At 44.9% G+C, this 26,432-nt stretch overlaps 1 protein-coding gene across 2 annotated transcripts in view; it reads right to left on the reverse strand.

The window, feature by feature from the left end:
- Positions 1-1,654: 1,654 nt before the first annotated feature.
- The window catches only part of INSYN1 (inhibitory synaptic factor 1), a 55,281-nt gene continuing 30,503 nt past the window's right edge, over positions 1,655-26,432 (reverse strand). For both annotated transcript variants that reach the window (XM_020994675.2, XM_078150798.1), the window contains exon 2: positions 1,655-3,205. In XM_020994675.2, the coding sequence (XP_020850334.1) occupies positions 2,462-3,205 (744 nt within the window). In that variant the 3' untranslated portion in view covers positions 1,655-2,461. The remainder of the gene's footprint in view (positions 3,206-26,432) is intronic.

The raw sequence follows: 26,432 nt of genomic DNA on the forward strand, positions 1-26,432 counted from the left end.
TCCTAATAGTATTTCCCTCACAGGGTTGTGGTGAGGCTCAAATGAGATAAATATGAAAGTTATATATAAATGTGTTATTATTGCAATTATGTCTCTGATTGCTAGCAAGTCATCCCAGCAGGTTAAACCTAAGTTTACTTCCTTCTGCCTTCCACCCAGCTTTCCTGATTTTGCTCTTTGGAGCCGAACAGAACAAATCTCATCCCTCTTTCCATACGACAATCTTTCAAATACTTCAAGACAGGTAGCTTGTCATCTCTCTCTTCTTCCTCCTCCTCTCCACCCCTCCCCCAATCCTCTACTCTTCTTAAAGGGGAACCCTTCTTTCTCATGGAAAGTAGCTTATTTTCAGGAGGAAACAAGCCTCATACTACTCACAAATTATTTTGAACAATACAAGCAGAGACAGTGGATAGAGCGCTCAACTTAGAGTCAAGAAGACCTGAATTTAGATCTGGCCTCATACACTTACTAGATGTGTTTCCCTGGGCAAATCACTTAACCTCTGTCTGCCTCAGTTTCCTCATCTGTAAAATGGGGATAATAATAGCACCTACCTCCCAGGGTTGTTATGAGGTTCAAATAAAACTAATATTTGTAGTTCTTCACAAATCTTAAAGCACTCTATAAATGCCAGCTGTTATTATTAATTGCTCTATTGTTCAGAAAGCCTTGCTGACCTTACTACCAGCAGCTTTCTTTTCCGCTTCCCTATATTTTTGCCTTCTCTCCTAAAATTTCCCAATGCCACGTCAGCAACCATATTTCTTGGCACCAGAGGAATGAATCTGGGAGTCCTGGGGAAATTTGTGGAGAGATGTGTTCAGTTCAGAGACAAATCCAGGTAGTTATTTTCTGTGGGTGAGATAGTCTGAAGTCGTGAAGCTATGTGGGGGAGCATATCCTCCCCTTCAATGACCTATAGTCCAAACCAAGGGGAATAGATTTTGCCCTGAAGTCAAAGTTAAACAGAAATCCAGCACCCTAGGTCCCCTGCAAAAGACCATTTGAAGGGTGATGGTATAGTGGAGGGAGCTCTGGACTCTGGAAGATCTGGGTTCGAATTCTACCTCAAATACTTACTGTAAGCAGTGTGCCACTGGGCAAACTTCATAGCTCTGTGCCTGTTTCCTCATCTTTAAAATGAGGAGATTCAATTAGATGTCCTCTAAGATATTTTTGATGACATATCTTCCCTTTCTTTTCACCCCTGTATTTGCTTATAGTTTCACGTAAGATTCTCTAGCTCTGCAAAGCAAATTGAGCCCCCCCCTTCCCAGCCCATGGAGGGAAACAATTGTCCTCTTCCTTCCATGAGGGGCTTAGGTCCCTCCAGACAAGGAGAGAAACATCTAATGCACTTGTCAGGGGAGTTTAAACTAAAATGGGAGAGACAATACACTAGAAAATGATAGGTGTCCAACCCTATCCTTACCCAGTGTTCCTGAGGCTGATCAGGGATTAATTGAGCTGGGGAATAGACCTTGTTTTGGCTAGGCAATGGGGTTAAGTGACTTGTCCAGGGTCACACAGCTCCTAAGTGTTATGTACATGAGGTTGAATTTGAACTCAGGTCCTCCTGCATCCAGGGCCAATGCTCTATCCACTGTACCACCTAGCTGCGCCAGGAACAGACTTTGCAAGAGCCCGGAAGTTGAAGTTGAAGGGGTTTAGTAGAAAGATCGCTGGACTTAGGAGTTTGAGTTCCTCCCAGCCCTGCCACTAAAGTAGCTGTGACCTTGGGCCTCAGTTACCTCATCTGTAAAATGACGGTTTGGAATTAAATACAAATATTAAGTAATGATGAGTCCCTTTAAGCTTGAAATCGATAACCCATGAGAAGGGTGGCTCCAATATCACCCCAAATCTAAGGGGCATTCTCAGTAGGATCCAGGGGTTGTGTAGCCATCTTGACCCTACCAGCTGCGGGTAAGGAACCACAGCCCTACTTTGTTAACAGATGGTGAAACTGGGAAGTTGGAAAAAGCTGTGTCTGGGCCCTGGCTCTGATCCTTTCCAGCGTCTGCATCCCATCTTCTCCTATTTGTACCACAGTTCTTGAGCTAGCATTGTCTCTTGCTCCAGATTAAAACATCAAACAAAGTAATTCCCCCTGAGGTAGGAGGGACTGAAGACTCCCCCTCCCATGGAGGTATTCAGTGTAAGAGAGGAGCAATGCTCGACCCAAATCGAGGTAGCTCTAATGGGGACATTTCAGGCACTGTGGCAGGCTGGGGGTGGTTTTTTGCTAAGGTGCTCATGTCAGACCCTGTAGGCAACCACCCACTCTGCCTATAGGTAAGGCTAGCCCTGTCTGGATGACAAGTTTGGGGAGTTCTTATGACCTTTTCCTTACCATTTTTGTTTTTTGTTTTATTATGATTGGATTTGTTTAAATATATATGTGTATCTATTTCCCCACCTGCCCACCCCATCCCCACCCCCATCCCTTTTGCTCCTCTCAGTTTTTCCCTTTGACTTTCTGCCTGGTTGCTGCATACGGCAGGACAGTCTGGGTACTTTTGTCCGACACCGTTTGGGTGCTGGTGTTCCGTGTGACCCTTCGGGTCTGCCCTGACCCTGGGGTGAGTGTAGGGATATGACTCCCATTCCGGCTTGTGAGGGGAGACCTCCGTGGCTTGCAGGATGCCAGGGGAGGTTTGAGGGGTGCCACATGCGGCTCTGTCTGGGGGGGGTTGGGGGATGGGGCTCCCCTATCCTCTTTCTCTTCTTCTTCCCCCTCTCCTTCCTCATCATCACAGCAGAGGGCATGATAGAGCACCTTGTCACTGAAACGCACCCGCTCCCTGGTGCCCGGGGTCCGATGGGCCTGCTGACCCTTGGGGGGTTCAGGGGGACAAGAACTGAAGGCTTCCTCACTAGAAGAGTCAGGAGTCTCAACACGGGGCCCATTGGGGATAAGCACGCCTCCATTCATCAACCTGTAGTCAGGGGTGGGAGGCTGTCGGGCTGGCTCAGGGACCTCGCCTGAGTCTGAAGGGGTTGAGATGTCCAAGAAAGAGCAGAATTCCCAGCTGTCAGAGAGGATGTCTGAGGTCATGAAATCCAGGTGGGTCAGGTCGAAGGGGCCGCTTCCGCCGCCTTTCTCACTGCTAGATGTGCTGCTGACCGTGGCTGTTGTCCAATCGTCAGGCTCGAGCTCAAAGTCAAAATCGGAGGTCAGCTTGTCTATCTGGCTCACCACCTGCTCCAGGATGCAGGAAGAGGAGACATAAGGGGAAAGACAGTGTAAACACTTCCACAGCCTTGTCCCCCCACCCCCTTCCCTTTTAATAGGCTGGAAGGGACCTTAGAGTTCATCTGGCCCACCCCCTTCATTTTATACAGAATGAAACTGAGGTTCCCAAAGAGGAAATGACTTGCCTATGGTCACATAGCTAGGTTCCAAGCTTGGGGTCCACTGTTTAATCTATAATGCCAGAGCTGTCTCAACATCCTTTCTCTTCCTTCTTCTGTCTAGTCTTTTGGTATAGAAGAAAGAGAGTGGGATTTGAAATCATGGTGGAGTTCTGGCTCCAACTGTATGACCAGGGGGCAAGTCATTTAATCTTTTTTTTGTCCTCAGTTTCTTCATCTGTGAAATGGGGATAATATTTGCCCAACTTACTACATGGATTGGTTGTGAGGACCAAGAAAGATCGTAGATACAGAGTTTGTAAACCATAACGTGCTAACTAAGTGCTATTATTAACATTTCTACAAAAGCCTGAAACTATTAGGATGATGGGAAAATGGGAAGGCAGGGGTAGGTTAAGGCAGGGGTGGGATAGGGTGGTAACCATCACTATTTGCTTTTTCTCTGGGGAAGAAACAAGGCATAAAATAAACTGAGTGTGTCCAGGGTATGTCTAAGCCAAGACCAGAGCTTGGTTTCTTCCTCTAAATCACACATATCCTCTCCCTGTTCCCATCCTTGGGGTGTCTGGGATGATTGTTAGGTTTTCCTATCCACCCAATAAAAGACTTGAGCCCGGGCCCAAGGCCTTGCTGATCCCAGTTAGCTTCCTGAACATTCCAAGTCCTCATTTGCCTTTGTCCCCAGGGCTTTGTCTTTTATTAATTTCTAGACCTGACCTAGAATTTCTGATTCTTGGCCTTTAGCTGGAGACCTAGAACTCCTTGACCTTCCTGGTTCCTAAGCCTTCTTGATTGGTTTAAGGATCTGTCAGGGATCCAATTCTTCCTTCTATTACTGTACCTGTACCCCATATCTGGGTGTATAATTTTGGAATCTACTTCTTTATGTTACCATATAATAATAGCTAACATTTATATAATGCCTACCTACTATGGCTTTACAACTATGTCACTTGATCCTTACAACAACCTTGGGAGGCAGGTGCTATTATTATCCTCAATTTCCAGGTGAGACAAACAGAGGTTAAGTGACTTGCCCAGGGTCACATAGCTTGTAACTACCTGAGAGACTAGAATTGAACTCAGGTTTTTCAGTCTGGTGCTCTGTGCACTGTGTCACCCCCTAGCTGCTGCTTCCATCTTGCAGAGAGCCAAAGGATGTCTTTGGAGTCTTTTATCTTTTAATCATACATTAACCCTTTTGATACTCACAACAACCCTATGAAGTGGGCACTATTTTTATTCTTGTTTTAGAGATAAACCTGAGACACAGAAATAAAATAAGTGTGTGTGTGTGTGTGTAACTGGAAGAAAACACTGAAAATACACAGGATTGAACCCCAGGGTTCCTGATTCTTAATCCAGCACTATCCATTATACCATGGGGGTGTAATCCCTTGCATGTAGCACACTGCTCCATATACAGCAGGTGTTTAATAAATGTTGTTGATTCAACTGAATGGGTCCTTTAAAAGCCAGCCCAGAAAGATTCTTAACAGATCCATTCAAAACAGGGTAGAAGCTACAAGACAAGTGTTATAATTAGAGGGAGCAGAAAAGGATGTGGTGAAATAGATACAATGTTGTTACAGGAATAGTCTTCAACCATGGAAGTCAAACAGATAGGGTATCAGGGTGGAAAAAGTGACACAGATACAATGTTGCAATAAAAGGAACCAAAAATGAATGTTCCTGAGAGAGGAGAATCAGCCAACCCCAGTGGTCTAACGAACTTCTGTTAGTCCTTGGGGCTCAGCACCAGTGCTCAGGAGAATAAAACTGGTCATGGGTGGTGGTGGTGTGTGGAAAACCGAAGTGGGTATGATGATCTTCTTGGCTATCTGACCTTCTAAAAATGGGTAACACAGTGAAAGAGCACCAGATTTGGAGTCAGAATGCCGAGCTCAAATCCTGCTTCTACCACTTACTCCTTGTGTGGCCTTGGGCAGGTTACCTGGCCTCTGTTAATGAAGGGATGGTTTAGATGGACTCACTTCTATCCTTAATATTCAGTGAAAATCCCCTATGAAGCCTATGTGCTAAACTGGTTAGTCAGACTTTCCTCTTCCTCCCTCTCTCCCTCTCTCCCTCCTCCATCAATTGTATTATTTGTTGAGAGAACAAATAACTAGATGTTATTTGGAAAGCAATAAAAGAGCGGTGCTTTCTGTGTTGAGGGTCCCTTGCTAAAAGGTCTCAGGGTATGGCTCATACAAATACAACAGAAAGTAGGATTTCGTATGGACACAGGCCAGTCACTGCCCAACAGGCTGGTCACCAGTGACAAGTGAAGTCCCAACAATGGTCACAGAAAGACACCCAATACATAGAAATGTAAAAGAGGGAGGGAGGCAAGAGAGGAAGGAAAAAGTGAGTTAGACATTCAGACACAAAGATAGATACAACAGACCTCAGACAGACCAAGGATAAGACACGATATGGAAAATCCAAGAGCTTTCAATGGAGGGAGAGAATACTTTCAGTGTCGTTTCCAGTGCTGAAGAGGAGGAGGGGTCAGTTACTGGGTGCTCAGCCAGTTTCCCTGATTCCATCTCTGCAGGCAACATCTTAGCATCAGCCATAGAGAGCTGCCAACTGTCCTGAAATTAGGGCCAGAGTATATGGAATCATGAAAACTGGCACATTTGTGTGTGTGTGTGTGTGTGTGTGCATGCGTGCATGTGTGTGCATACATGTGTTTATATAAGCAAGCAAATCCTTTATGTGAAAATTCCAATTTTATGAAATGAGGACATTTCAGTGTGTTTTTAAATTTTTTTTTTGCTTTGCAAAAGTACTCTTCAGTTTATGAAAATGTTTCCCCAAGGTTCCTTTAAATAGCAACTTTTCTTCTGCTTTAAAGTGTTTGTTTATGGATGGATAAGAAACTGACGGAGGAACTGGGGGCAAAAAGGGTGGAGATATTCCAATACAGAGAATTAGGAATTCTCATCCATTGGAAATGAAAAGGAGGCCTTTCTGAGATAGCAGGGAAAAGAGAATTCAGTTTACATACACTTGCCCAGTAACATTTCACTTCATTAAGAGAGGCAAACCTGGACTTTTTAAAGGTATTTCCCTGAAGAACACTTTTGTCAACATGGTCACCATCAATCATCAATGAACAGAGGTGAAAACAGAGATTAGTTTTACACAGTTGAGAGAACAGAAGTGTAGAAAGGGAAAGGGGTGAGATCAATGTCATAAGGCAATACTGGGCTTGAAATTCAAGGGCTCAGGAATTCTGCACTCACTGCTGGGCCATGTCAACTCATATGCAAACAGTTTGCTAAGACTGTATTCCATCCAAAGTCAGGACTCTTTAATGGCCCCTGGTTTGCATAAGTCAATAATTAAGCCTCTTTCATTCTCTGCCAAAGTCCTCATCTGCCTTCAAATTGTGGTGGAGAAGTGGTTCTGGACTCTTGGAGGCTAAGCAAAAAAGCACACATCCTGGCAGGCTCCACCAAGCTGCAAAGACTTCAAGTTCAGAACTCCATGGCAGACACTGTGTATGTCAGCTTAGCCACATTTGTAGAGACTTAGAACCACAGGGCCAGCTACCAGGTGATGCATTTTTTTTCTAGTCATAGCAACTCATGAAATTCTCTACTAAGGTATCAGTGGAAGAAGCACCCACATTGATGAAATCAAAGATCTTTGTAAATATTACATCTTCTGGAGGAGGTGTGTTGCAAAGAAGAATCCTGAGCTGGGAGTCATGGGATGTGGGTTCTGATTCTTGCTTTTTCATTGATTTGCTGAGTGGTCTTTGGCAAATGATTTAATATCCCTGTGTCTCAGTTTCCTCATCTGCAAAATGGGTACAATAAAATCCACTGTACCTGCTTTACAGAAAAAATGTATCATATGATTTAAGCCACATGAAGAATTCTTCAAGTATCATGCAGACAGAATTCCAGGTCACTTTTCTGTAATGTTTCACTATTAAAAAGCTCTTTTCACATGCTTTATCTCATTGGATCCTCACCAACACTCTCTGTGAAGTAGATAGAGGGGGTCTATCCATTTTACAGATAAGCAAACTGAGACCAATGTCAGTTAAGTGACTTGCCCAAAGTCACAATGGCATTATTATGTGTCAGAGCTAGATCTTGTACTCAAATTTTCTGATCTCTGGTCTATGGTTTTCAGTTGTGATTACTACCAATCACTTGTGCCTTTCAGTCTGTGTCTATGCATCCATCTTGGATGATAAATTCCCAGAGAGTGGGGGTTACATATGTCTGGCTTTCTCTGTACATGTAGAAATTGCTGCTGAATTAATATTTCATGATGATGGTTACCCAAAAGCCTGAATGTTTTATCGTTTCCACCAAAACAGTGGGGGTCCATTCCAAGGAAGTCAGGCCATCAGGCATGCACCCTGCTTCTCTCTCTCTTGAGAAATCAGTTCTCCTCTAGGCTATGCTGGAGAGAATGGATAAAGTTCTAGAAGGCAGCGAATCCAGCACTCTAATAGAAGGGAATGGGAAAGGTGGATCTCTCTCTAGTGGGACCATGTGGAACTGAATTGATGCTCAATAATACTGTCAAGTCCAAGAAATTTCTTTTAGATTTCTGTCCCTTGCATCTTGGGTTTCTGCTTATCTTCTGTAGTTTCCCCTAACTTCTGTGGCTCTAGGGCCCTTCTCCTCTATCAAACTTGTTCTGAGGTTAGTCAGCAAACTCTGAGTGTGACTCCTAGGATCAATCCACCTAGAGAGAGAAGGGCCTTATAGGCATTCTAGTCCAACTCCTTCATTTTTCAGATGAGGAAACTGAGGCTCAGGTTAAAGAAATCACCAAAGGTCACAAGATACTTAAGTATCAGAGTTGGAATTTGAAATTAAGTATTCTAACTCTAGAGCAATTGATCTCTCTATTGCACCAAGATGTCACAGATATTCTAAGTCTGAGGTCTCATTGGGGAGCCAGAGATTTTGTACCCCTTGAAAGGAATCTCAGACATTATCTAGAATCACAGAAATTCAGAGGCAGAAGGGACATCACAGGCCATCTTCTCAAACTTGTCCCTGTATAGGAATCACCCGTACAATTATCTGACAAGTGGCCAAGTAGCCCATACTTGAAGACAACCACTGTCTCCTGAGACAACCCATTCCACTTTAAAATGCTTTGTGAAGTAGCATTGGAGATGGGGAAGGTGCTTTCCCCAAACTCTAATGTCACACTGTATAGGCAACTGACTGCTCTACCTAAGGGTCAGGATATATACCAATCAATCTCTTTTCAGCCCCTGCTCCCTGCCCTTTAACTGGCTCCAGTAAACAATAAAATAAAGGGAAAACAAATGGAACAGCAGAAGGTTGTCAATTTCCCAGTAAGGATCTGGCTAGTCACCCAGCCCAAAAGGTATTATTATTATTATTTATTAATGCAGTGAGCACTTCACTCCCCAAATTCAGCTCTTCGTATGGAGAGGTCAGGTAACTAGATCAATGAAACAGCCTTCCAAAGAGTGTGGATAAAGCCAGCCTTCAGCAGGCAAGGCGAGCATTTAGATTTACAAGCTTGCTAGCCTCTGCTGATCTCCCGTGTGAGAAGACTAGGTTGAGAAGGACAGAAAATGGAATAGGGAGGTCATACCCCCGCTCAAAAACATATACTGGCTCCCTACTGCCTTTGACGTCAAGTCTAAACTCTGCCTTTTAAGCCTCTTCTCACTCTGGCACCAATCTATTTTGCCCACTGTGTGAATGTGAGAAAATCATTCAGATGCCTGTGCCTCAATGTCTTCATCTGAAAAAAAAAAAACCAAACCAACAAAACAAAACTTGGGACAGCCAGACATGTCAGTCTTCTAATGCTGGAATCCGTGCTGCTGGGGAATTTGACGCTGGCAGATCTCTTGGGCTGGGGAGTTCTGAGCTGCTGTGGGCTAAGATGATCATGTCTACATGAGGTTAGGTAGGCATTAATATGGTGGGCTCTTGGGAGTGGCTACCACCAAGTTGCCTAATAAGGGGCAAAGTGGCCCACGTCAGAAATGGACCAGGTCCAATCTCCTATTCTTATGATGTCTATGTTGGAAGAGAGTCAAATGTGACTTAAAAGGTCTTGTAAGATTATTAGATCATATGATTTAGGGCTGGAAGGCATCTTAGACATCATCTAACCTACATATCATTCAAGTCTCTTGTTTTTCTCTTTTCTTCTCCCTCCTTTTTTTTTTTTTAAAGTTAGGTCACTTGCCCAGGGTCACACAGATAGTGAGTGTTATATTTCTGGGGCCAGATTTGAACTCAGATCCTCTTGACTCCAGGGCTGCTTCTCTATCCACTGTGCCACCTAGCTGCCGCTCTTCTCCCTCCTTTTAGAAAAAAGACTGGCCTCCCTATCTCATCAAGGCTAGAAGTGCTACTGCAGGCCAATCCTATTTCTTCCAGCCTTGTGGAGATAGGGATGTCTTGTCTTCAAAAAAGAAAAAAAAAAGAAGGGAGTTGGATGAGATGGGGGATGGGTGGTATCTTAGGTGCCTTCTTGCTCTAAATCTTAGAATATCACCATATTACAATGCTTTGAAAGTCTCACTTGACCCTGTTCCAAGGGACCCACGGGCCTATGGTCACCTCCATTTGTCTGTGCTTATGCCTGTTACCTGTACTTTGCTCCGAATATTCCTCCCACTAGACATTGCATCTTTCCCTTCCTCTTTTCCCATCTAAATTGTGCAGTCTAGGGCAAATTGTTTTCCCTCTCCAGACCCAAATTTCATTTTTGAGATGACAGAATTAGTCCAGATTCAATTCAACAAACATTTACTCCAAGGGCTCATTACTGTACACAAATTGTCCCTGCCCTCAAGGGGCATATATTCTTCCAGGGAAGCACAATATATGCACAAATAAGTCAAATGTTGATTTAAGGAGGGAGTGAGCTGTAATAATGGGAGGTGATTAGGAGGCTTCCTGTAGGAGGTGGCACATGAGAGGAGCCCTGAAGAAAGCTACAGATGCTAAGAGGGAGAGGGGAGGAGAGAGTGAATTCTAGGCATGTGGCCCAGTCTGTGGGAAGGTGTGGAGAGAGGATGTGGAATACTGAGTCTGGGGAACAGCTAGTGGGCTATTTTGCCTGGATTGGGAAGAGCAGGAAGAGGAGTATGTGAAGCAAGTCCGGAAAAGTAAGTTGGAGCCAGGCAGTGAATGGTTTGAAATGTTAGGCTAAGGAATATGTATTTTCTCCTTGGGGTAATAGGTAGCCATAGCAGATTTTTAATCAGGGATGTCAGTGCTGTACCTTTGATGGTCTTTAAGGCCCTTTCCAGCTTGAACAATCTAGGAATTCTTCATGACCCAAGTCAGGTCCAGCCTCACATACAGAGCCTTCTCTGCCAACCTCAGGCATTGCCACTGTCTCTTTTCTCTGATTTCCTTTGGCATTTAAAGTCTTGATCAGACTATTTAGACCTTCATCATGCGTACATTCATTTTCTCACATGTGTGAGTCCTGTCTTCTCAATGAGATTTGAAGCTGTTTCAGGGCAGGGCTTGGGTCTTTCTTTTCTGTCTCCACCACAATGCAGCTTAGCATAGGACATAGGAAACCTTTGGTAAATACTCATAGGTTTTTTTGTTTTTGGAAGGGGCTGGGGCCATAATAAGTATGCAATTCATGGATGTATTTGGGGCTAGAGGATAGTAGGAGAGAGAGTCTTACAAGCTGAGGATGCTTCCAAGAGGAGGTGGGATATTAAGAGTTTCCCCATAGCATGAGCTCCCATATATAGTCAGCCTGTTTTCCTGAATAGGGGTAGAAATGTTTGTAGAGGGTTTTCGGGGGGGGGGGAATTGGAAGAGGAAGTGGCCATGATAACATTTTTATGATCATTCAGTCATTCAAGAAGGGATAATGCAAAGTGGTCCAAGATGCCACAAGGCAGAAGGTCACATCCATGGATATCTGGCAGAAAACTCCTTTCTCATCCCCCTCAGGCTCTATTTATCAGAGTTTTATAAAAGGGGCTGGGGACTGGAGGACAATGGGGCCATCTAACTATAGCAAAGGCATTAAGAAGCAGGGATCTGGGAGCCTGAGCTCTAGTGGGTTGAGAGGTAGGGGCCCAAACTGTCATTGATGGGAGCTGGGGACAAAGAATGAAGGTAAACAGACTCTCCCAGTTGTCAGCCTTAGTTAAATCAAAGGATCAATGTATAGTTCCAAATGAGATCTCACTGGTGATATATGACCAATCATTCAGAACCCAGTGGAGATAAGGTTCTTCTTTCAAGAGAAAATCCATTAGAAAGGAAGCCCATAGGCAGAGAACCAAGGTGTAAAAGACTTAGATCCAGGCTGGGCTGGGGGAATTGTAGTAGGTGGAAGGAAATTGCCTAAAACTTCAACTTGTCATCCGCCCCTTGCTACCCAAATGCCACTACTCTCTTCCATCACACATACCCCAGCTCCAGAACTTTCAGTGGCTCCCCACTGCTTTGTGGTCAAACTCCTCAGTCAGTCTGGCAGTTGAGGTTCTCCATAATCCGACCTGTTCCAACTTCATTTCCCATTGTTTCCCAACACACACCATTTATCCCAGGCAGTCATGTCTCCTCACTGGCCTTACACTGTGCTGGGTGCTGGCTGTGTGAAGCCCTGGATCCCCTGCTGTCAAAATCAGCTCCGACCACAGCTGCAGAGGATTAGGCAGGGAGGGAAGGAAGGCTGTGACTACTACTTGGGTACAAAGAGATTGTTGAGCCACTGCTATTTCTTCCCAGACTAAGGGTTTACAGGCCTTCCATTTCCAGGCTATGAGGGCATTTCCTGCTGAGGGGAGAAGACAACTCTGATAGACTTCCTCCTCTAACATCCATCCCTTGCAAAGCTACTATTACCCCATGGGAAGGGAACCTTGAGAAGGGGTGATGTCTATCCACGGCAGGTCACTCCTGATCAGTATCCAAAATCTACCTGAGCAGATCTCCACCCACTGAAATCTCCAGCTTTCTGCACAGAATAACCCAAGGTAGCTTTTGTGGTTTACTTCTGTCTGGGTGCTGCCTTTTGTCGTCTGGGTAGCTATCTCGGATTCCAGGAGACTCATGCAGTTTGTTGGGAAAGAGTTAGGAGAAGCAGTGTGGGGCAAAGACAGGGCTGCATCTGGAGTCAGAGGCTCTTCCACACTTCATTGGCTGTGTGACTGCAGTCGAGCCATTATCTGGTTACGTTCTGTTGTCATGGTTACATTCTGGGCCTATAAAATGAATGGGTTGAACTAAATGATCTCCTAGGTCCCTTTCAACTTTAAATCTATGATCCTATAACTCTTTGGCTCATCCTCAATGATCACAGCTGGTATCTCACAGAGAGTGTGCTGCATTGGCACAGCTACACTAACCTATGATATTGGGGCCCATAGCCAATGGGAAATGAACCAAGGTCTATAGGAAGACCCCCTTGGCAGACCCACATTTCATAAAATGTTAGGATTGCTAATTGAGAGTTGAAAGGTCTTAGAGGTCCTTTAGTCCAACCCCCTAATTTTCCAGGTGATGACATTGAGGCCCAGAGTGACTTGCTTATCCTCTGACCTTCTCTGTATCCATTGGCCCATTCTTTCTGCCCTTGGGCTAGAGCTCATGGACCATTATGTTCTGTAGGTCTAGGTGCCCATGGACTTGGGAACTTAGAAGAATTTCTAGACATAACACCAGCACAAAAGTAGCAGTTTCCTCTGAAGACTCATGTGCTCCTTGTCGTCATGGACATCTTCTGGGCCAGACTGATCCTTCAATAGACCAAATCCCTACAGTCCTGGGGTGGGGAACATGGCGCCTTTCCCCCATTACCCGGTATCCTTCAATGTCCATTAAATTTGTCCTGGCGGTCAAGTTATTGGCCCAACCTAACCCAACCATCATTGGGGACCGGAAGCAGGGCCAGTCCTGCTCCTCTTCCTGAAATTAGTGCTACTACTGCAGTACCCATGTAGTTACTAGGCAATACCCCACTTCCCTGATGCTTCAATACCACAACTCCAGGGATGATGTCAATCAAGTTGGATGCATTGCTCCCTCAATGACAATTCAATAGTCATTGGTGTCTCCATGGTCCTGGGCATCTCCATCAATGTAGGCTACCTCTACTCCTTAATAGGGTTAGAAACTACATTCTCTAGGAGTTTGCTAGAAGAGGCTCATTCAGTTATCTACCCACTGGAACCTCCATGCTGTTTGTTCAAAACAACAGTGGGTACTTACACCTTTCCTACAACTATTCTGCCCTGGATTTTATCCCAACCAAAGAACCTGCTATCACTAATCTACTTTCTGGACCAACTAGCTCATGTGGAATTATTCCTACTACTTGGTGAGGACTTGGGAATGAGACAAATGAAAGATAACCTTCCAGACTAGCTTTGGCTAAATACAAATATATCATCATGCTGTTCAGGCTATGTAACATTCCTGTCCTCTTCCAGTGCTGTATGTAAAGACCTGCTATACCGTGGGGAAGTGATGTATTTTGAAAACATTTTAGTTTACTAAAAAATCCTTCTGGAAGTACCTACTTGCTCTATGTGGTCCTTGGACACTTACTTTGGTATAGGCTATTATCCAAGCTGGATCAGAGCCAGTTTGACAAGATGGCAATTGATTTAATGGGGCACTGGAAGATTTCAAGTCAGAAAATCAAGATGGAGCTTTTGGAAGTAGAAGTGGTCTTGCAATAAAGACTCTCAATATTGGTAAGATGCTGCAGTGGTTCCCACTGTATGTGCTTTGTCTTTACTGCTGTTGTGTCTGGGGGTCCTTTGGGATGATGGCACCATTGACCAACTGACTAAAATCTAGTCCACCTTACACCTGAGTAAGGCTATTGCCCAAACCCAACAGGAAGCCATTCAACCTTTGTTTGAATTCAGCCTTTGTTTCCTCCTCTCCTAAGGCAATCCTCTTCATTAGTGTACAGCTCTCATTTCTCCTTACATCAAGCCTAAATTGTCCTACTTACCACTTTCACTTCTTGTTTCTTGTTCTTCCCCTTTTGACAAAGTAGAACATGTCTAATCCCTGTTCCACTGGAAAGTCCTTCATATACTTAAGGACATCTACCATGTCAGTCCATCAACACACATTTATTAAGTATCTACTATGTATCAGGCACTGTGCTAAGCACTGGAGATTCAAAGAAAGGCAAAGAGAAGATCAGTCCCTGCTTTCAAGGAACTCACAATCTAATGGTGGAGACAACATTTAAGCAACTGTGCATTAACAAGAGGTACATAGAATACATTGATGACAATCAACAGAAGGAAGACACCTACATTAAAGGGGATCAGGAATGGCTTCCTGCATGATTTTCACTGGAAGCCAGAAGATAGAAACTGAGAGGGAGAGAATGCCAGATATGAGAGACAGCTGATGAAAATGCCTGGAGTCAAGTGATGGAGTATCTTTCAGTAACTTCAACCTATCCTTGTGTGGCAGAAACTTGCATCACTTCACTATTCCGGTTGCCCTCCTTTGGACATCCTTCAGCTTATCAATGTCACTCCTAAAATATGACTCTCAGAACTGCACGAAATACTCCAGATGTGGTCTGACTGGGGCAGAAAATGGTGGAACAATTACATCCCTTTTCCCTGTATGTTATGCCTCACATAATTCAACCCGTGATTGCATTTGCTTTCTTGGTCGTCATACCACACCAGGGATTCGTATTGATTTTTAAAGTCCATTAAAACCTCTAGATCTTTTTCAGAGTAACTGCTGTCTAGTCATCCCTCCTTCATCTTCTACTTGCAAAGGTGATCCTTTGAATCTAAGTCACAACTTTACATTTATTCTTGGTAAACTTCATCTTATTAAGTTTGGCTTTGTTTATCCATTTGATCTGGTTCCGTTTGATTCCAACGTATTAGCTATTCCTGCAAAATGTGCTTTAACTGAAAATTGACAAACATACCATCTATGCCTTATTATAATTCTGTGACAAAAATGTTAAACAGAATAGGGTTGAGCACAGCTGCCTGGGGCCCTTCAGTGGAGACCTCCTTCCATGCTGACACTGAACCATTAATGACTACTCTTTGGGTCTGGTCACTCAACCAGAATTCAGATAACTACATTTCCATCTAGCCTGCATCCCGCCGTCTCATCCATGAGAATTTTATAAAATGCATAGCTAAAATTAGGGAAACCGTATCTATGGCGCTGTCTGTTCTACCAATCTAGTAACCCTGATAAAAAAGGAAATGAGGTTAGTCTGGCCCGCCTTGTTCTTGCTGAGGTCATGCTGATTCTTTTTGTCCATGGCTTCTTTTTTCTAGGTGTTCACTAAACATCCATTTAATGATGAATTCTATAATTTTGCCAGGAATCAAAGTCAAGCTCACTGGTTTAGTTTGCAAATTCAATTCTCTTCCTTTCATTAAAAAAAATTGGGCCATTTGCCCTTCTCCACTCTTGTGGCACCTCTCCAGTCCTGTGTGATCTTTCTAAAGATCACCAACAATGACTCAGCAACCCCATCTGCCAGCTCTTTGAGTACCCAAGGAAGTTGTTCACCTGAGCCAGGTGCCCTGAACTCAGCAAGGGCAGCCAAGTGCTCTCATATCTCCTTATTTATCTTGGGTATCAACTTTCTAGTGCCCACTTTTGCTCTGTTCTTTTCAGTCTAAAGATCTTTCTCCTTTGCAGAGAAAACACAATCAGGATAAAAGTTGAGCAGCTGCCCCTTCTCTTCATCATCCATTATCATCAGCCCATCCACATGGCGTGGCTGTCCTATTTCTTTTACGATCCTCCCTCCACCATCTCCCAGCATTGTTTAGAAAGGCCCTTTTTCTTATCCTTAGCTTTCTCCAGAAGTCTCAGCTCGTGTCTGATGATGTTATTCTTACAGGCCTGTACCACATCTTCTGTTTTTTTTTTTTAATTCATCCTCTGTTACCTGTCTTGTTTCTATCTTCTGTACCTTTAAAACAAAATCTAAATTGACTGGCTGGTGACATTCCTGGGCATCCATATTGGTTTTTAGACAATGTCTCATTTTTCCTCTTCATTTAGAATCACTTCACTTTGTATCCTCAGGATCTCATTCTCTAGACCTTCCCTTCTCTCTTGGGTGTAATTCTCTGTTGAAATACTCAAAGGCATTTCACAGGGCACAGAGAATGTGGTCACTTTCAGAAATTCACATGGTGGCCTGTGCAAGCCCTAGTCTTGACTTACTCAGAACTCTGCCCCCATTGGTGCTTCCTTGTGGAAATCGAGGCTTGTCACAACTGGGCTGTCCTCTTTGAAGCTGGAGGTCCATTCAATCCATCATGGTCCTGTGCCTATTTCTTGAGTAAATTAGCGTAAGTGGAGAAGATTTATCCTATCTAATAGTGATGGTTCTTGGTAGTCAAGGCTGTCCCTTAGGCCTGGGATGCAATTTAAAGGGGCCCAGATACCCCATTCCTGTGCAAATAAAACACAAAAAACCTAGAATATTTCCCAACTGTTTGGAAGCTGGCTCAGAGGTTGATCAGCTAAGTTCTGTTTTATGTTGTTTGGATTTTTCAGCTTTCCTACATCCCAGGGTGAGGCACCCTAAGGACCAACTCTTTGTCCTGTGAGTCTGTGTATTTCTCTTCCTCTGATCAGTCACCAACATGGCCATTCCTACCTTTGAGAAACTTTGCAGCTGTTCTTCTTAACCTAGAATGCCCACACTTGACCCAGCAGCAGGAAAGCCAAAATACCAACACCCAGAGTCAGCTGCAAACTGATTAGTCCCTGAAACCCAAAGGAGAGTTGGTTTCTAGTGGGTTATAGCACATGTACTCCTACTCCCAAGGGAGGCTTATTAGAAAGTTCTCCACCTACATCATGTCTATGTGGCTGCTGGTGATGACAAAGTTTCAAACCCCCCCCCCTCCCCGGAACATATAAGGAATGTTAATGGAAGACCTATAAAATGCATTCTTGTAGGAAATTGGGGCTGGGGCAAACCCTGCCCATGCTTCAGCAGCCACAGGCAGAAATAATAACTTTGGACTTTACCAAGGACCTAAAACTGTCCCAAGACCAGGACACCAGATTAGTGGTGGACATTGGTGGGCAAAGATGGCTTACTCTATTCCTTGCAGGAGCCTGCTCACTCCCAAGCCTTGCCTCTTCATCTTGTTTGCTTCATCTCACATCATGGTTCCTGGTTTATACCTTACTTTTGGTCCACACTATGTCTACCATAGGCAGTTAGGTGGTGCAGTGGCTAGAGCCCAGGCCACTATGGGGTCACGAAGAATCGGACATGACTTCAAATGACTGAACGACAACAATCATTCATAATTCACTTGACCTCTCAGGACCTCAGTTTCCCTTTTAGCTCTAAATCTATGACTTCATGGCAGAGCTGGAAGGCACCTCAGAGGGTGGCTAGTCTCAGAGAGAAGTTCAGGGACTCTCCCAAGGTCACAGAAATGGGATTCGAAGAATTTCTGAGTTGGAAGAGATGGCAGAAGTCAGCCAGTCCAGCCTGTACCAGAACAGAGATTCTCTTTACCCTCTCCTTCATGAGTATTGATTGAATGTGTCATTGTCCTTCCTTCTTGAAGAGAACCAAAATGACATCACTATGTTAGAGTCAAGTTAGAGTGTGTCCGACTGGCTGATCAGACTAGCACAAGCTCAGAATGTTCGACCACGGTTGGGCACAGATAGTCCGTGTGAACGTTTGGGGTGGATTCTCTAAATTTGTGCATCTTGTGTTTCTTTTGAGCTACTTCAATCATGAGTATTGATTGAATATAAGACCTCTGCTGATGGGGAGAACAATGAGCAGGCCATTCGCTTCTGGAAAGCTCTGATTGTTAGCATGTTTCTCCTTACACTGATCCTAAATCTGTCTCTCTGCAGCCTCCGCCCCTCACTCTTGTCTTTTTCTTTTCTGGGGAGAGTCATATTAACAAATCTTAATCCTTTTCCACACGACAACCCTTCAAAATCTTGAGACAGCTACTTCATTGATCCTAATTCTTCTTTTTAGGCAAAGCATCTCAAACAATCTTCTGGCATAATCTTCAGTCTTTTCTCCCACCATACCTATTGCCCCTTTCTGGCTAGACTCCAGTCTGTCAATGTCTTTTCTAAAGCACGGTACCTAGAACTGAGTACAGCATTTTACTTGTGCTCTGAGCAGTGGTTTCCTTACTCCAAGATTCTCCTATATTACACATTTGAGCAGAACAGGAGTTCTCAACTTGAGGTCTGTGAACATATTTTAAAAAAAAATTTGAGAATAGTATTTCAATATAATTAGGCTCCTTAATAATCCCATGCAGTTTGGTTAATGTATTTTAAAAATTGTTCAGAGGAGACCTTAGGCTTCACTAGGCCAAAGAAAAAGTTAAGAATCCTTGGCTTAGATGCTTCCTAAGGTCCTTGCCAGCTCTACTGTCCTATATTTCTATGCCTGTGAAGGAAAGTATAAGAATCTGTGTGTGTGTATTTCTGTATGTGTGTGTAAGGAAGTCTTACACTCCGTGATGATGTCAGTGTGAATATGAGAGTCTATGTACTCGTGAGTGGGTGCGGGGTGTGGGTAAGGATGTCTGCCTTATTCCCAGAGCTGCCTGCATGAATGCAAGAGGCTCTGAAGGCCCTGTCTTCCTCTCACTACCACACTCAACAGCTCACCAATGATGTCTCCCCCATTAAGTATTTGGGGGACGGTTTTTATTTTTGCCTTCTTATTCCCGTAGCTTAGCACAATGCACTTAACCAATGTAGGCACTTAATCAATGCTTTTTGACTGTCACTGTGCATTTTTATCTACGAAGGGGTCCATAAGCTTTGCCATGATGCCAAAAGGGGCTATCACACAAAAAGATTGATCTGGACAATACCCCTGGCTTGCCTTTTTGAATTCTGCACCTGGGCTGTTCCCTGGATTCTTGATGCTGGTCTCAGCTTTGCCCCCTAGAGCCACACTTTCTACAGGCTGGACAATTCACCACCCATGATGGCTCCCCAGTCGCATTCATCTAGTTGGATGGCAAACTCCATCTGGATCCACAGTGGGACACGACATCTGAAAATGCTAATAAGATCTCAGGGGGCACTAATTGGCTCAAAGCGTCCAGATTCGGGTGATAGCCCTTCTGCACTCTGCCCTGGGCAGCTCTCATCTGGAGGACTGTGCTCAGCTCTAGGCACTAAGCTTTAGGAAGAACACTGACAACCAAGAACCTGGCCAGAGGAGGGCGAATAAAAAACAGGGGGCTGGAGGTCCTGTCCCATGAGTACTGGTTGAAGAAAAGGGGGATTTCAAGCCTGGAGAAGAGAATACTTAGTGGGAAGGGGGAAGTAATAACTGGCACTAAGGATTTAAAGGGTTATGTGGAAAAGGGATTAGATGTGTTCTGTTGCACTTTAGAGGGCAGAACCTTAATCAGTGGACCAGAAGTGATAAAGAGTCAGATTCTGGCTTCTCATAAGAAAAGAATTCTAAACAGTCAGGGCCATCTAAAAGCAGAGTTCCTGCTTCTGGAAGAACAGAAGACTCCAAGCAAAGCCTGGGTGACCTGTCATTGGGGGTCTTGGAGAGGGCATTCCTGTTTAGGTATGGTTTGGGCGAGAGGGTCTCTCAGGTTTCTTATAGCTTTGAAATTCTAGGGCCCCGGCTTCTCTCCATTTCTCTCCCAATTCCCAGGTTACTTCCCCCAAATATCCATCTGTCTTTTCTACCCAATTATATTCCTTCCATCTGCTGTGTTCCCTGCTCTGGGCTGACATGCCCATCGATGGGATCAGGCTGGTCGCTTCCTGAGCATCTCTGTCTATTATCTTTTGAGGGATACTTCTGGATGCTTTAGTTCTCATGGGCCTTCTTGCAGGTGGTAATGCTGTTCGTGACCTGATGTTCTGAAGCCTGGACCGACACTGTGCGACTCTCAGAAAATCATTTGCTGTCTCTGAGTATTAGCATCCTCTTGGGGAGGGAGCAAACCTTTATTAATCACCCACTGTATGCTAGGCACTAAAGGCTGTGTAAATGTTGTATTTGATAATCATGGATTGGGGGGTGTAGCAGGCTGGCTGACTTTGTAGGACAGGCTAGGGTCCTAGGGCTGTGAAGAGCCATAAGACTCCCCAGGCTTCCTCTAGGTTCTAAGTTCCTGGAAGTGGAGGAAGGTCATGTAAATGGCTGCCCCCTCTAAAGTGTTTTAAAACAAGCTGATTCCTGAATCCCGCTCTCAGCACCGTGCAAAGAGCACCAGGATTTAGAGTTCGTGGTCGTGGGTTTGCATGTGAGTTTGCTTACTATATGTGTGACCTTAGGTAAGTCACTCAATCTCCATAGGCCTCAGTTTCCTCCCTTGTAAAATAAGCCTGGGCTAGTTGGCCTCTGATTCCAGTCAAATAGACTTGGTGTCCTCCTCTATGAAATTATGGTGTTGGGCTAAATAATTTTTAAGGTCCTATCATACTCCCAGATTTGAATACAATGGCCATCCTGTCCTTCTAGCGATAAGATCACAGCTACAACAGTTGGTCTGAGATAGCCCACTGATCTTGTATACCGTCTGGTCTTAGGTAGTCCAGTCCAGCTCATTCCAGGAAGCTCACTGAGAATCAATGAGAAGGCTGGAACAAAGCTAGCCTAGGTTCAACCCCAAGCCTTGGCCCTTAGCTCCTCCTGCTCCAGAAACAAGTGTACAGTGAGAAGAATCAGGGAGTAGCAACTGTGGTGTCAAAGAATACTGATTTAGGTACCAGAAGACCTGGGTTCAGATCCCAGTTCGACCACTTAGTACATATGTGACCTTGGTTTTCTTTTCTGGGCTTCATTTTGCCCATGTGTAAGACCAGAGGGGTAGGTTTAAATGACAGCTAACATCCCAAACAGCTTGGAAACCTATAAAACCACTGTCACTGTTGGGTCTAGGCCTTTGTAGAGAGAATGACTAGGGATACCCAAGGTCCTGGGTTAAGTGCAGGTAGGGACTAGCGGTTACAAAGTAATTTGAGGTCTTAGGAGAGGTCATTTCCTTTGAGTCACCAGAAATGAATTGGTGCCAGAACCCCATTTTATTAGTACAATGCAGGGTTTCTTAACCTGGCGTACATGTTTTTATATATGTGTATTTTTATTTTCTGCATTTAAAAATGTTATTCTGAGAAGGGACCTATGGACTTCACTAGATTGTCAAAGGGATCCATGGCACCAAAAAGGTTAAGGACCCATAGCTTAATGGAAAGAACAATGGATTTATAACCAGAGGAATGAAGTCTGAATCCCAGATCTGCTATCTACTGTGTGTGACCCTGGCTAAGTCACATGAGGTCTTTATCTATAAAATGAATGGGTTGGACTAGATAATACCTAAAGTCCCAGGACATCCTGGTTTTCCCTCCTTTCCAAGGATGAGTCATAGCAGCTGTAAGCATATCCACCTCTCTACTGCAGAAGTCAGTTGCATAGGGTCTGTTGTACCTTGAACCCATGGGTACACTCAGGTTCAGTAGATATAAATGATATCCCCCCTTCCAGGGCCACAAAGCCAGAAGATGTGGAATGCATCCTGGGCAGGACTGCCACCTGGGAGTCAGCCAGTCATCAACAAACATTTATTAAGTGCTTACTATGTGCCAGGCACCAGATCAAGTGCTGGGGGTTGGGGCATGAGAGTCTTATGACGCATGGAAGCCCTTCACGGCTCCTCTAAAATCATTGTATGGTGTCTCCTGGCCTGAGCAGGGGACCAGTATGAGAGGCAGAGAGAGAACAGAGCAGGGCCTCAGTCTCTTCTGTGTCATAATCAAGCCGATGAGCCCCATCCCAGACTAATGGTTTCAAATGCAAACAATGAAATGTGTAGGATTACAAAGGAAAACAATGAAACCAAAATACAGTTACCAAAAGGTAAAACAAAAAGAAGTTCACAGAGATTTTCATCTCGGTCAAGGCTTAGGATGCCTTGATACTGGGGACAGGAGAATCGATCCTGGAGGCCATCATCCCTTTTTATGCCTGATGCTCATGGCCAGTGTTGGGCGCTTGCCTGGGGAGGGAGGGAGGGGGAGGGGGAACCTTGGTGCTCTTCCATCCCTGGTTCCTCTGTGAGGGCACTAGGTAGTTTCCCTATCTCCTTCCCAGGTTTCCCTCTCCTCCCATCCCCACTACCCACTCTCCTGCCTCATCAGCTGCTGCTGCATGTTGCAGTCTTGATACTGTTAACTGGTGATGAAACACCTAGGCCTTCCCTGGCTCAGCAGGAGGGAAGGAGTTGATGGTCAGGCCAGGCCCTCTTCAATGATGGGAGAGAGAAGGGATACCCACTGCCCTGTGTAACTTCAGGAAGAGACTGGAGGATATCATCACCATCATCATCATCATCATCATCATCATCATCATCATCATCATCATCATCATTATTCTTATTCCCATTTTGCTGATAAGCAAGTTGAGGCACAGAAAGATTGTGACTTGCTCCTGGTCATACATTTTAGAAAGTGTCATAGGCACAGTTTGAACTAATGTCTTCCTGACTACCCAGCAGGGGTGGGGAGCCTGTGACCTGAAGTCAGCCTGCAGGTTCCCCACCGCTGACTTAGGCCTTGTTGAAATTGTACTGGGAAGTGGACTTTTCCTTCTCTCTCCCATCATGCAAAGATCTCTGTCAAGAGGTAGGCAAGAAGAATGGCTCCCTATCTGCTCAACTTTCCTGGACCTCTACATTGTCTGCCCTTTCTCTTTCCTCTTTGCCTTTGACTAATATTCAGACCCACAAGATGCTCCTTCCTGGCAGGAAAGGCCATTTGATTTAGTCTCAGAGTCATAACCAGCTGTAACTAAGTGGGCAGCAAATTCAGCTGGTGGCTTGAGGGAAGGTGGTGTCAGTTGGGAGAATAGTTTGGCTGCAGGTGTAGGTGAACTAGGAGAGGGGGGAGCCTGTCTCTCAGGGAATCTGGCCCTTGTCCCCACGGTGTTTGGTGGGAGAAAAGGGAAGGAGGCTTATGAGGGGTGCATCAGGTAATGGGATCTTGGGGATGGTAATCAGCGGTCAGTGGGACTCAGCACCACCTCCCAGGGCTGGGAGGGGAAAAAGACAGTAGCTGCCATGGGGAGGAAGAATGCCCACCCTGAGTTGGCACCCTGGGACAAAGCCCTGTTCATCCCAAACTAGTGATGGGTCTCTTCAGTCTATCTTAGTGGCTCAGCCCATGACAGCTCTAGGTTGCATCTGTACAGTTTCTCCATCCTTCTTTGTCCAAACCATCCCAAATTCTGAAGTTCCTTTTAATGCCTGGGTGACCTAAATTTGGCCTACTAGGAAGAGACTGTGGCTTTTCCCACCTCAAGAAGAAGTGGGAAAACCCAAGTGGTGGCTGGGCATCAAGGGTGGGGAAAGACCTGATTTCTGGTTCTAGTATCTTGACCTGCTATGTCCTTAGACCATAAATCTAGACCTGGAAAGGACTTCAGAGGTCAGACAGCCTAGTCCCTCCTTTTACAGATGATGAAATTGGGGCCCAGTGAGGTTAAGTGACTGGCCCATTGTCCTATAGGTGATAAGCACTAGAGAGAAAGGATCTGAATCCAGGTCCATTGCTTCCAAAGCCAGGGTTCTTTCTACTCTACCAAGAAATCTTTCACTTAAATCTCTCTAGACTTCAGTTTCCCAGTCTATCACTGGGAATAGTAATTCTAGCCCTGCCTATTTGACAGAACTCTTATGATAACGAGAGAATAGATATAAAATCACTTTGCAGATGTAAGGTGCCATCATCATTCTGGGGAGTGTGTAGACAAATCAGATGGCTGAGGATGGTCAGAACTGATAAACCACCATCAGATTTGGGAACTGCTTCTGACCCGAGGCCCTTCCCCCTTCCTCCAAGTCTGGCCAGCCAATCCTGGAGCCACCCACCCCATTGAAGCCACCAGCTCCATTCATGGCGGCCCAGCTGGTGGGAGTTCGGACGAGTGACTGATTCACCACTCACACCCGGGAAGCTGTGAAGCAAACATATTCTGAAAATATAGCTTTTCAATGCATGCTGGCACTTCCTAAGCTGCCTGCTGGCTCTGGGCATGATTCTGGGAAAGAAAGCTAATGCAGGACCTCAATGGGGAGATCTCCTTGGGTACCAGCAGTCACTGGTGACAGCATCTGTCTGGCTCTGCCATGGGCAACTCCAGGGGCTTCAGTTATTAGAGAAAGAGCCAGGCTGGCACTGGCCTTAGTGACCTGGTGAGGGTAGGGGGCTGATAGGGAGAGGAGGAGAGGGAGAAAAAAATGGGACAGGGCCAGCCTTTCATAAGCATAGTAAAACAATAATAATTATAATGCCCATTGATTTTCTATTTTAAAGTGTAGGTAGGTGCCAGCATGATATGACATGATATAAGGGGCACCTGATGCTAAGGTCTTCTGCTTCTAATTCTCCCCACAGACAACCCAAGCTAGACCTGCTAGCAGTTTGTGTCCCACCATTTCCTGGGTGCCTTCCCTGAACTATTTCAGGTCCTATTTTTCTCATTTCCTGTAGAATCAGGATCTCCAAGCACATCAGTTACCAACTCTTCCCTAAAGGTGTCACATGGGTGAATCTTGTTACCTTAACTAGACTGGAAGCTCCCTGAGGGCACAGCCCAGGTTGTTTCTTTCAGTTTTCTTGCTCCACCCCCAGGACCAGACTAAGGACAGCAGAGAACTCAGGAAGGATCTGCTGATTGATGGCTGGGTTCATAGAGTCTGGGCTGGGGCTTCTATATGGTCAAACACAAACAATATTTAGTCATCCTTCCTTCAGATTCCATCAAGCCAAGAGAAGGAATTAGAACTAAAATGGGAAAAATATTCCTGGATCCTTAGGATTCCTAGTGTCCACTGCAGAATCCCTAGCTCTCTTTCAAATTGAACTTGTATCACCTCCTAAAGGAAGCTTGTCTGCAGTCCCCAAGCTGCTATTGCTTCCTTCCAAATTACATTGCATTGACTTTGTATTTGCATATATTTCGTATTTATTTTTCTATGTATGTTGTTTTCCCTTAATAGAACATAAGTTCCTTGAGGGCAGGTATTGGTGTCACTGTATTCCTAGTGCCTAACACACAGGAGGCACTTAATGAATCTTTGTTGAATGAATTGAAAGCCTTCCCAGTTCTGCCATAGCAGTTTTCTCAGCCTGGAGATATCTCTGCTATTACAGCCTTTTCCCTATGATTGTTGAATTCCTGCTCAGATCACCATTTTTGGAAGTGTTCAGGCCATCCATCTGTGCTAACTTCTCTCTTGGCTCTGTTTCTGAAGTCTTGTGTTTTAGCACAGTGCCTGGCACAAAGTAAGCACTTAATAAAGACTCTCTGTCTCTGTCTCTGTCTCTGTCTCTGTCTCTGTCTCTGTCTCTCTCTCTCTCTCTCTCTCTCTCTCTCTCTGTCTCTCTCTCTCTCTCTCTGTCTCTCTCTCTCTCTGTCTCTCTCTCTCTCTGTCTCTCTCTCTCTCTCTCTGTCTCTCTCTCTGTCTCTCTCTCTCTGTCTCTCTCTCTCTCTGTCTCTCTCTCTCTCCTTCTCTCCCTGTGTCTCTCTATGTCTCTCTCCTCTGTCTCCAATTCTCTCCTCCTCCCTCCCCCTCTCCCCCTGCCTTGCCTCCACTGGGAAAAGCAGAGATTGATTGATTGGGGGTAAGGGTAAGAAAAGGATTTTGCAGGAACATGACATTCAGTGCAGGAATGAATAAAAATTCTTGATTTAAAGTCAATAAGCATGAGCAGGCTGCCTGAATATATGCTACAGTCACCAAAGCTGGCTCAGAGCTCAGCCAGGAAGAAATCCTGGGCAAGAAACCAAAAACCTCTGGGGCCCAGGTGGTGTCCTCATCACTTCCACTGAGTAAAGACTGCAGAATCAAAGGAGAAAGGCAGATTGGGGAAGTGAACAGCTGGTTAAGAGATGATATCTAGGTACAGGCTTTGGATTTCTGGATTCTGGTTTAAAATGTAGGCATGATGGGCCCTCAGCAGGGTTGGAATACATATAACAAGGGCTGGCAAAAATGTATTTGCTTCTGGGTGCGGTGATGCAGGTCTGTGATC

The sequence above is a fragment of the Phascolarctos cinereus genome, unplaced genomic scaffold (genome assembly GCF_003287225.1).
Source record: "Phascolarctos cinereus isolate Bilbo 61053 unplaced genomic scaffold, phaCin_HiC Scaffold_3;HRSCAF=262, whole genome shotgun sequence".
Taxonomy (NCBI): Eukaryota; Metazoa; Chordata; class Mammalia; order Diprotodontia; family Phascolarctidae; genus Phascolarctos; species Phascolarctos cinereus.